Raw genomic sequence first — 12,171 nt, forward strand, 5'->3', positions numbered from 1 at the left:
TTTGAGCTGTCACTGAGGACCAACATAGGTATGGGCAGTAGTATTGAGCTGCCCTGAAGACCAACATAGGTTGGGAAGTATTTGAGCTGTCCCTGAGGACTAACATAGGTATGGGCAGTATTTGAGCTGTCCCTGAGGAGCAACATAGGTATGGGCAGTATTTGAGCTGGCCCTGAGGACCAACATAGGTATGGGCAGTATTTGAGCTGTGCCCGAGAACCAAACTATGTATGGGCAGTATTTGAGATGTCACTGAGGACCAAACCCACAGGTATGGGCAGTATTTGAGCTGTCACTGAGGACAAACATAGGTATGGCAGTTTTTGAGCTGTCCCTGAGGACCAACATAGGTATGGCGGTATTTGAGATGGCCTGAGGACCAACATAGGTATGGGCAGTATTTGAGCTGTCCCTGAAGACCAACATCGGTATGGGCAGTATTTGAGCTGTCACTGAGGACTAACATAGGTATCGGCAGTATTTGAGCTGTCCCTGAGGGCCAACATAGGTATGAGCAGTATTTGAGCTGTCACAGAGGACAACATAGGTATGGGCAGTATTTGAGCTGTGACTAAAGACCAACATAGGTATGGACAGTATTTGAGCTGTCCCTGAGGACCAACATAGGTATGGGGGTATTCAGTATTTGAGCTGTCCCTACAGACCAACATAGGCATGGGCAGTATTTGAGCTATCTCTGAGGACCAACATAGGTATGGGCAGTATTTGAGCTGTCACTGAGGACCAACATAGGTATGGGCAGTATTTGAACTGTCACTGAGGACCAACATAAGTATGGACAGTATTTGAGCTGTCACTAAAGACCAACATAGGTATGGGCAGTGTTTGAGCTGTCACTAAGGGCAGTTTTGAGCTGTCACTAAGGATCTACCTAGGTATAGGCAGTATTTGAGCTGTCACTGAGGGCCAACATAGGTATTGGCAGTATTTGAGTTGTCAACTAAGGGCAGTATTTGAGCTGTCACTAGGGACGAACATAGGTATGGGCAGTTTTTGAGCTGTCACTGAGGACCACCTAGGTATGGGCAGTATTTGAGCTGTCACTGAGGACCAACATAGGTATGGGCAGTATTGATCTGTCACTGAGGACCAACATAGGTATGAGCAGTTTTTGAGCTGTCCCTGAGGACCAACATAGGTATGGGCAGTAGTATTTGAGCTTTCGCTGAGGACCAACCTAGGTATGGGCAATATTCGAGCTTGCCTAATGACCAACATAGGTATGGGCAGTATTTGAGCTGTCCCTGAGGACCAACATAGGTATGGGCAGTATTTGAGCTGTCCTTGAAGACCAACATAGGTATGGGCAGTATTTGAGCTTGCCCTGAGGACCAACATAGGTATGGACAGTATTTAAGCTTGTCACTGAGGACTAACATAAGTATGGACAGTATATTTCAGCTGTCACTGAGGACTAACATAGGTATGGGCAGTATTTCAGCTGTCCATGAGGACCAACATAGGTATGGGCAGTATTTGAGCTGTCTCTGAGGACCAACATAGGTATGGGCAGTATTTGAGCTGTTCCTGTGGACCAACATAGGTATGGGCAGTATTTGAGCTGTCCCTGAGGACCCAACATAGGTATGGGCAGTATTCGAGATGTCACTGAGGACTAATACTGGTATGGGCAGTATTTGAGCTAATCCCTGAGGACCAACATAGGTATGGGCAGTATTTGAGCTGTCACAGAGGACCAACATAGGTATGGGCAGTATTTGAGCTGTCACTAAAGACCAACATAGGTATGGGCAGTATTTGAGCTGTCCCTGAGGACAAACATAAGAAATGGGCAGTATTTTAGCTGTCCCTACAGACCAACATAGGTATGGGCAGTATTTGAGCTTTCCCTTAGGACCACATAGGTATGGGGCAGTATTTGAGCAGTCACTGAGGACTAACATAGGTATGGGCAGTATTTGAGCTGTCACTGAGGACCAACATAGGCATGGACAGTATTTGAGCTGTCACGGAGGACCAACATATGTATGAGCAGTATTTGAGCTTTCAAAAAAGACCAACATAGGTATGGGCAGTATTTGAGCTGTCAATGAGGACCAACATAGGTATGGGCAGTGCTTGAGCTGTCACTAAAGACCAACATAGGTATGGGCAGTATTTGAAGTGTCACTAAGGACCAACATAGGTATGGACAGTATTTGAGCTGTCACTAAGGGCAGTATTTGAGCTGTCACTAAGGACCTTCATAGGTATGGAAAGTATTTGAGCTGTGACTGAGGACCAACATAGGTATTGGCAGTATTTTAGCTGTCACTGAGGACCAACATAGGTATGGGCAATATTTGAGCTGTCACTAAGGGCAGTATTTGAGCTGTCACTTAGGATCAACAAAGGTTTGGGAAGTATTTGAGCTGTCACTGACGACCAACATAGGTATGGGCAGTATTTGGTGCTGTAACTGAGGACCAACATAGGTATGGACAGTATTTGAGCTGTCACTAAAGACCAACATAGGTTTGGGCAGTATTTGAGCTGTAACGAATGGCAGTATTTGAGCTGTCACTGAGGATCAACATAGGTATCGGCAGTATTTAGGATGTTACGGAGGACCAACATAGGTATGGGCAGCATTGAGCTGTCCCTGAGGACCAACATAGGTCTGGTCAGTATTTGAGCTGTTCCTGAGGACCAACAAAGATATGGGCAGTATTTAGGATGTCACTGAGGACCAGCATAGGCATGGGCAGCATTGAGCTGTCACTGAGGACCAACATAGGTATTGGCAGTATTTGAGCTGTCCCTGAGGACCAACATAGGTATGGGCAGTATTTGAGCTGTCACTGAGGACCAACTTAGGTATGGGCAGTATTTGAGCTGTCACTGAGTACCAACATAGGTATGGGCTGTATTTGAGCTGTCCCTGAGGACCAACATATATATGGGGCAGTATTTGAGCTGTCCCTGAGGACCAACATAAGTATGGGCAGTTTTTGAGCTGTCACTAAGGGCAGTATTTGAGCTGTCACTAGGGACCAACATAGGTATGGGCAGTATTTGAGCTGTCACTAAGGACCAACATAGGTATGGGCAGTATTTGAGCTGTCACTTATGACCAACACATGTATGGGCAGTATTAGAGCTGTCACTAAGGGCAGTATTTGAGCTGTCACTAGGCACCAACATAGGTATAGGCAGTATTTGAGCTGTCATTAAGGACCAACATAGTTATGGGCAGTATTTGAGCTGTCACTAAGGAACGAAATAGGTATGAGCAGTATTTGAGCTGTCATTAAGGACAAACATAGGTATGGGCAGTATTTGAGCTGTCACTGAGGACAGTATTTGAGCTGTCATTAAGGACCAACATAGGTATGGGCAGTATTTGAGCAGTGTTGTGGGAAAGTTGGGCTAAATGCATGTGTGTACAGTGTCATTCCAGATTAGTCTGTGCAGTCTGCATATGCTCATCTGGGACAACACTTTCCATCTACAAAAAACACCATAAAAGCAAAAAGGGTCATCACTTATTAGCGGGTGATGACTGCACACCCAGGCTAATCCAGGTGGACAGTTTGTGCATTAGGCCAAGTTTGCCAGAATGAGGCTCAGTTAATACAGTGGATGGCCTCAGGATTGCTTTAAAAGGGGCACGTCAATAGGAATTCCCCTAAAAATAGATGTGAGTGAAAGTAATGCATTCATATTCTCATTTTTGCATTGATAAATTATTTATAGTATACAATTATGTAGCAATTATACATTGATAAAGTTGTTAAAGGGGCAAATTAATTCTATTTGGCATTTATATTGACCGTCATAAACAATGCATAACCCACTTTTCACGCCTTTTTTTTACTAGAAATGATATATTAATAAAATCGTTAAGAAAAAAACATGTGAAAATGCAAACAAAGATTTTGGCTGACACATTTCCAGTTTGCTTTAAGATTATGTTCACATTATTTATGCAATTGTAATTTGCAACTATACACTATGATTTATTAATAGTGTCCTTGCATAGCAATTTTTCATGAATATTGTAATCATAACGATTTTAATATCATTACTGATGGTGACTGACCCTTAAAAAGTGTCCTAGGGACAATTATTTATTTCTATTGAAAAAATATTTACAGCGCGTCTATGAAAGTCTAATTAGTAAATCAATCATTTAATAGTTACTTGTTAAAATATGAACTTATTTTTAACCTATAACTCTGTATAAGCCATCAAGATATGGTAATGGTCATTTTACAGAAAGATAAATACAATTTTTGTTCCACTCTGTTTTAATAAGTTTCATTCCTATACAAAAAGTGCACATTCAAATGAAAACTTTTCCACGTTATGATACCATTGTAAGTAAGGCACATAACATAAACATTGTTCCTTCCTTTCATAATGAAATTTAACCTACCCATGTCTAGAACACATTTTTACCATGGTATTTCACAAATGAGCCCATCATGCACAAATGATTTTACCATGGTATTTCACAAATGAGCCCATCATCCACAAATGAGACCTATCCCTTACGGGCCTGGGTATCTTCAGACCAAACTGCAGTCTGTCAGAAATAACCCTGTCCAATAATGAGATTACACAATCTTGCATTACTTTGTAGTGGACAGCATTACTCCTCACCAGATTGCAAAAACATGCATAGGCTGGTCTGGACCTATGGTGGTCGCACAAAGCATAAGGCCCATTTTAGCATTATGCGTCTCAAATACCAACATTGTCACGCTTGCTTTATTTCAGGTATGTACGGCAAGCTGCAGGTGAAGACCCCTGATGGCTCGTTCCCACTGAACCAGATTGCCTCCATCATACAGAAGACCCCGTCCCTGGTCGTTGTCAACCTGGCCAAGAACTCACATGTATGCATACTCAGTTAATGGGGTTGTTGTATACTTCAACAATTCAATTCAAGAAAAATCTATTAATTATAAAAAAACACATCTGTTATGTTTATTAACTTGTTTTAATTACTTGAATGATGTTCATGGTTTATTTCTTCAACAGTAGACAATTGTCAAAGCATCTCCATATTAATGGTCAAGGTCATCTCCATATTAATGGTCAAGGTCATCTCCATATTAATGGTCAAGGTCATCCCCATATTAATGGTCAATGTCATCTGCATATAAATGGTCAAGGTCATCTCCATATTAATGGTCAAGGTCATCTCCATATTTATGGTCAAGGTCATCTCCATATTAATGGTTAAGGTCATCTCCATATAAATGGTCAAGGTCATCTCCATATTAATGGTCAATGTCATCTGCATATAAATGGTCAAGGTCATCTCCATATTAATGGTCAAGGTCATCTCCATATTAATGGTCAAGGTCATCTCCATATTAATGGTCAAGGGCATCTCCATATTAATGGTCAAGGTCATCTCCATATTTATGGTCAAGGTCATCTCCATATTAATGGTCCTCAGTCATCTCCATATTTATAAATTTCAATTAAAATGATTTGTCACTGTTTACATTATTTCAAGATGCTTACATTGTAACTCTTAAAGTAAAGCAAGCACAATAAAGACATTATAAGTTCAAATTAAACCATAAACATATACACAATGTGCTACCAAAATTCTAACACATCGGCAATTATTATTAAAGAATCAGTTTCTGTTTATCTGAAATCCCAAACATTGTGGTGTGCACTTATGAAAATCACAAACAAAATGAAATTGTTCTTTTGTATTTAATAGTGTTATACTCAACATATGATGTCCACATGAAATGATTGGATTATATCACAAGTTAATTTGATAAAAATGATATTTGTCAATGTGGAAGTGTGACCATCTTTTGTGTGTAACATGATTTGCTATGTAATATAAGCTTCATTTCATCCCAATATGGAAGGAACAGATATTAAAAGATATAACTTTAACCATATGATATGTTTCAGTATATTGCTGAAGTTCTTTCCACATTGAGAAACTCTGGGATGAATTTGAACCCTCAGCAAGAAGGCCAGTCTCTTGTCTACCTCACTATTCCTAAGTAGGTCCCAGAAAATGAGAAATAGGAAATTTACATACATGGTATATTCGCCTTATTTTTAAGAACAGTTGTAAACAATGGAAAATTTATTATCCTTATTGCTGAAGTTTTAGGGGCATGTCCATGGTTTTTAGGCTTTATACATGTAAAATATCAATGATTTTGTTTTACATGAGCAGTTTACTAGTTTCTCTAAACCACGAAACCTATAATGTTGCAAATATCATCGTTTATAAAATTAACTCCATCTGTGAAAACTGGGCTTAATGCATTTGTGTAAAGCATTGTCCCAGATTAGCCTGTACAGTCTGCTAAAGCTAATCAGGAATGTCACTTTCCACCTAAATTGGATTTATCTTTAGAAGGGACCTTCTTTAAACAAACAAATCCAGAAAAAACTTAAAGTGTTGTCCCAAATTAGGCTAATTTGGAGAACTTAACTCACATGCACAAAGCCCAGAGAATAAGGCTCAAATTATCATATGGCCATTGCAGGGTGTGCAGAGAATGAGGCTCCAATCCTCCTATTTCCCATTGCAGGGTGTGCATGGAATGAGGCTCCAATTCTCCTATTTCCCATTGCAGGGTGTGCAGAGAATGAGGCTCCAATTCTCCTATTTCCCATTGCAGGGTGTGCAGAGAATGAGGCTCCAATTCTCCTATTTCCCATTGCAGGGTGTGCAGAGAATGAGGCTCCAATTCTCCTATTTCCCATTGCAGGGTGTGCAGAGAATGAGGCTCCAATTCTCCTATTTCCCATTGCAGGGTGTGCAGAGAATGAGGCTCCAATTCGCATATTTCCCATTGCAGGGTGTGCAGAGAATGAGGCTCCAATTTGCATATTTCCCATTGCAGGATGTCCTGAGAATGAGGCTCCAATTCTCCTATTTCCCATTGCAGGGTGTGCAGGGAATGAGGCTCCAATTCTCCTATTTCCCATTGCAGGGTGTGCAGAGAATGAGGCTCCAATTCTCCTATTTCCCATTGCAGGATGTGCAGACAATGAGGCTACAATTCTCCTATTTCCCATTGCAGGGTGTGCAGAGAATGAGGCTCCAATTCTCCTATTTCCCATTGCAGGGTGTGCAGAGAATGAGGCTCTTATTCTCCTATTTCCCATTGCAGGGTGTCCAGAGAATGAGGCTCCATTTCTCCTATTTCCCATTGCAGGGTGTCCAGAGAATGAGGCTCCAATTCTCCTATTTCCCATTGCAGGGTGTCCAGAGAGCACAGGGAGCAGCTAGCCAAGAATGCCAAGGCCATCTTCAACAAGACCAAGGACTCACTCAACAAAGTCTACTCAAAGTTCTCCAAGAAAACATCCAGCATAAACAGGGAGGATGAGAAACAACTCGCTGACAAAAAGGTCAGTGAGGGTTTGACATACAGGTCTGAATGAATCTTTAGGGTGTGGGTTTAATAAACAGGTCTGAATTACACTTTGGGGATGAGGGGTGATAAATAGGTCTTAATAACACTTGGGGGTGAGGCTTTGATAAACTCAAAACAGGTCTAAATAGACTTGAGTGTGTGGGTTTGATTAACAGGTCTGAATGACACTTGAGGGCACAGGTACTTGTTGGGTCCTTATATATATAAAAGAGAAATGGTACCCAGGATGATTGTACAGGTGTATTGAATAACACTATGCAGCAGCATCAAAGATCAAACAATGCACACATATATGTGGTCGTGGTTGCCAGGAGGAAGTGTCCATCTATGATTAAACACCATTTATTTGATGAAAATCCACCAAGTATGTCCAAAACAGCAGAAAGGTTCACAAATATGATCCCAAAACTGAAGTATGTAATTCTCGGCGTCCAGATGTCAGTTATGATGGAAGGCAATTTTTGGTCCATTTTTTTACAATTAAACAAGAACTTTGCTATAAAGTCCACGTAGGTTTGGACATCAAGAATTACACATGCGATTTTTGGGGTTATATGTTGTGAAAACTCTTAGCTGTTTTGGACATACTTGGTGGATTTTCATCAATTAAACGGTGTTTAATCATTTCAAATCAAATCATATCAAATCAAATTTTATTTTAAGTCAGTACATGTGTAACAAAGAAACATTAGCTATGAATAGCTATTAACCGACATTTACAATAATAGCAATAAATAACATGCATATTTAAAACAAACATCAGCATTAAATGATACATAATCAATCCTATAGACTTTTAAGACATGAGGTATTTAAAACAAATATATTCATGCAGAGGCAAAATTTAAATAACTGGCAGACTACAAACATCACAAATACAATTTAACCTGTGAAATCATTGTCGAATACCTTTTCTCTTATTATATATATAAGGATCACTTTTTTTTCAAGTACCTGTGCTTGAGGGTGAGGGTTTGATAATCAGGTCTGAATAACACTTAAGGTTGAGGCTTTGACAAATAGGTCTGAATAACACTTGAGGTTTAGGCTTTGACAAATAGGTCTGAATAACACTTGAGGTTGAGGCTTTGACAAATAGGTCTGAATAACACTTGAGGTTGAGGCTTTAAAAAACAGGTCTGAATAACACTTGAGGGTGAGGATTTTTAAAACAGTTCTGAATGACACTTAAGGCTGGGGGTTTGACAAACTGGTCTAAACAACACTTGGAAAGGGTTTAACAAACAGGTCTGAATAACACTTCAGGGTGACTTAAAAAATGGCTTTTCAAAAAGATTTTAAAAATCTATAACTCAAATCATATTATGCAAATATATTTAGAAGTAGAAGTGAAATATCAGCATTGAGCACTAAAAGGATAAGCAGTTCAAAGTGCTGATTAGTTACCCATTTGCCAGTCAGCACTGAAGTGGTATGCCAGAAAACAATATGAAACATGTCTATTCATCACTACTTTGAAAGGCAGCATTGTCTTAGTTACACTTTAACATAATCACTGATGATAAGATGTGAACTAAATAGTTTTTGCCGACATTTTTTTTTTGCATAAAAATTAATTTTTAAAAGAAAATTTGAGTTAACAGTGAATATTTTATGTAAATAAAAAAAGCATAAATATCACAACGATACAAAAGTAAGGATTATAGTAAGAATTCCTTAAATAAGAAATATTAACCCTTTGCATGCTGGGAAATTTGTCATCAGCTAAAATGTTGTCTGCTGATTTTCTAAAATTGGCATTTTCTTTGATTTTTTTCAAAGAATACTATCAAAAAAGCAAACAGTTTGGATCCTGATGAGACGCCACGTTCTGTGGCGTCTCATCTGGATGTAAACTGTTTGCAAAATTTGGTGCCAGCACTAAAAGAGTTAAGTTTGAACTATGTGGTCCTTCTGCTACTTGTTGCAGCTGTTGGCCATGAAGAATGCGGCCCAGGTGGCAGCTGAGAAGCAACTAAAAGCCAAGACAGAAGAACTCTTGAAGACCCTAGACTGACCTGATCTCACTGTTTAATAGACCCCAGGGGCTGGGCAGTTTTCCCCGCATATCTAGACATGTGTGCATTGTATATATATATATATATATATATAAATATGAGTCTATATCTGGGAAAATGGGGCTTAATGAATGTGCATTAAGTGTAGTCCCAGATTAGCCTGTGCAGTCCACACCGCTTAATCAGGGATAACACTTTCCACTTTTTATCTTAGCAAGAATTCAGTTCTACTCTATGCACATGCATAAGGCCCAGCTTTTGCAGAATGAGGATACATTAATATACTATAACAACTTCTAAGTTTTGAACAATTTGCCTGATATAAGAATGAGTTGGTATTACATGTATAGGGTCAGACGGGTCAGATGGTTGAAGAAAAATAGCTGGATGTGTTGTCTATTTGTGTAGATTCATTACCTTTGGCATTTTCTTGAAATGCAATAGAATTTTTGTAATGCCATACATTGTTTTGTGATGAAAGAGATTGTACACTTGGTATTTAAATTTCAATGCAATTCAAAAGTTGTGTTTGTTATGTTCCACTTAAGTTCATGTATTTGACATGAATTTTTCGACTATTCAATTTAAATAACAATTGTAGAAATATTGAGAAGTGGAATATAGGCTTCTCCAACTTTCTATTATACACACGGCTGGGGTTTAAGATCAACCAGTATTTTATCTGATAGCCTTACAACCAGCCAAGTTAAGTTATATTAAATGCCAAAACTACCTTGAATTTATGTTTAAACAAGGGACAAAATTGTCACAAAACCAGGTTTCCATTGTGAAAAAAAAATCTGATAAAGGGAGACAACTCAAACTGAACTTTTTAAATAAACAAACAAAATTAACCCCCTTTTTAAGTTTGTTTTAAAATAAATCTATTTTTAGTCGTGGCGACCTTGACATTGGAGATATTGACGTGATTCTTTCGTGCGACACACCGTCCCATGATGGTGAACAAATGTGCCAAATGATTTTAAAATCTCATAATGAATGACATAGTTATAGCCCAGACAAGCTCATTTATGGCTATTTTTTACCTTTGAACTCAAAGTGTGACCTTGACCTTGGAGATATTGACGTAATTTTTTCGCGCGACACACCGTCTAATGATGGTTAACAAATGTGCCAAATGATTTTAAAATCTCACAATGAACGACAAAGTTTTGGCCCGGACAAGCTTGTTCCGCCCGCCCGCCAGTCAGCCAGCCAGCCCGCCCGCCCGCCCGCATTCGCCAATCTAATAACCAGTTTTTTCCTTCGGAAAACCTGGTTAAAAATGTACTTAAATCCAAGGATGTCTGTGAATACATATATTTAAGAATGCCTCTAGATATATGAAAACGATGATTGAAGCACTTTTTTAACTTCTGTTAAACAAAAATGAGCCGTGCTCTGTAAGAAGGGGATTTAATGCATGTGCATAAAGTGTCATCCCAGATTAGCCTGTGCAGTCTTCACAGGCTAATCTGGGACGGCACTTTCTGCTTTTATGATATGTTTCGTTTAAAGAAAGTGTCTTCTCTGTGGACTGCACAGGCTAATCTGGGACGACACTTTACGCATATGCATTAAACCCACTTTTCACAGAGCACGGCTCAAATTATTCATTCGACTCTAATTTTAGTGGATTTTAGTGGGTCTTCTCAACCACAAAATCAGATCCCCAATAAACGTTCAATTCTTAAGTGTTATATATTTAAAAAAATAATGAATTTAAGATCAAATGAAACTGTCAGATTTTATGCATCCATGAAACTGAAAATAAATGAATCTACAGCATGTTTGTTCAGAATATTAAAAGGACCTGTGCCTATTTGATATATTTCAATCTTAAAATTATAAACATAGAGGAAATCATGCACAGATGATTAAACAAGTCGCCTTTGACTTTTGGTGTCAGGTTCTGTGGTTATAACACTAGCCGCAGTAATTTTTAAAATTTATATGGTATCCATTATAAAACTCGAACCTTTGATTCAGATGCTGTCATTTTTCAGGAAAAGAAATTAAATTGAATCTTTATAATAAATGAACCAATTGACCCTTTTAGGTATAAATAACAAGTTCAAATTGTTCAGCTATTTATAGTCATTTTTGTTAAGGCACATGTCTTCATGGTTAAAAATACCCTAACTGTATTTTCAGAGTAATACATTTTAACTTGATTCCATTTTCCAAATGCATACATTTGCCTGACACAAGCTTATCAGGGATGACACTTTTTGCCTAAACTGGATTTTCGTGAATAAGAGACTAACTTCAAAGAAAACATATTATAAAAGCAAAAAGTGATGTCTTCGCTTTACTTTACATCTGTGACAACACTTTACGCACATGCACTAACACATTTTATTTTTGAAAAAAAAACAAGAATAAAAAAAACATAGGGTGGGGTTTTCATTCAACCAAAGAGCAATTTATGATGCCACACAGCGATGAATTTCAAGTCACAATACACTCTGACATATGATCAGTAAATCTCAAAATTGATTTGATATTTGAAGCATTTTCTTTCCAAACCAATAACTTCCATGCTAAATATGGTGCAGAAACAAAATGGTCCCTTTTTGGAACAATCCCACAAGTCTTTGACCTAATGACCTCAAAGTCAAAAGGCATTTTCCTTTCAACCCAAGCAACTATCCTACCAATTTGCATTATCGTAATTCAAAGGGTTCTCTAGATATTATGGCGGGAAAGGATCCTTCTGACCAATAACGGGACCAACGGACTGATAGGTGGAAATC

The 12,171-nt window shown here is 38.6% G+C and overlaps 1 protein-coding gene across 1 annotated transcript; it reads left to right on the forward strand.

The window, feature by feature from the left end:
* Positions 1-2,056: 2,056 nt before the first annotated feature.
* Positions 2,057-9,937, forward strand: LOC127864062 (ribosome-recycling factor, mitochondrial-like). The gene is made up of 5 exons (XM_052403749.1): positions 2,057-2,087; positions 4,744-4,862; positions 5,911-6,005; positions 7,221-7,371; positions 9,328-9,937. Exons 1-5 carry the CDS (start codon positions 2,072-2,074, stop codon positions 9,412-9,414), a joined length of 468 nt encoding a protein of 155 aa, XP_052259709.1. The 5' UTR covers positions 2,057-2,071; the 3' UTR covers positions 9,415-9,937.
* Positions 9,938-12,171: the final 2,234 nt, after the last annotated feature.

Source organism: Dreissena polymorpha, unplaced genomic scaffold (assembly GCF_020536995.1).
Source record: "Dreissena polymorpha isolate Duluth1 unplaced genomic scaffold, UMN_Dpol_1.0 chrUn092, whole genome shotgun sequence".
NCBI lineage: Eukaryota > Metazoa > Mollusca > Bivalvia > Myida > Dreissenidae > Dreissena > Dreissena polymorpha.

Bases quoted from the DNA above. Each gene is read 5' to 3' on its own strand.
- LOC127864062 (XM_052403749.1), top strand. The intron at 4,863-5,910 runs GTATGCATACTC...GATATGTTTCAG, and splicing joins ACCTGGCCAAGAACTCACAT to TATATTGCTGAAGTTCTTTC. The intron at 7,372-9,327 runs GTCAGTGAGGGT...TACTTGTTGCAG, and splicing joins AACAACTCGCTGACAAAAAG to CTGTTGGCCATGAAGAATGC.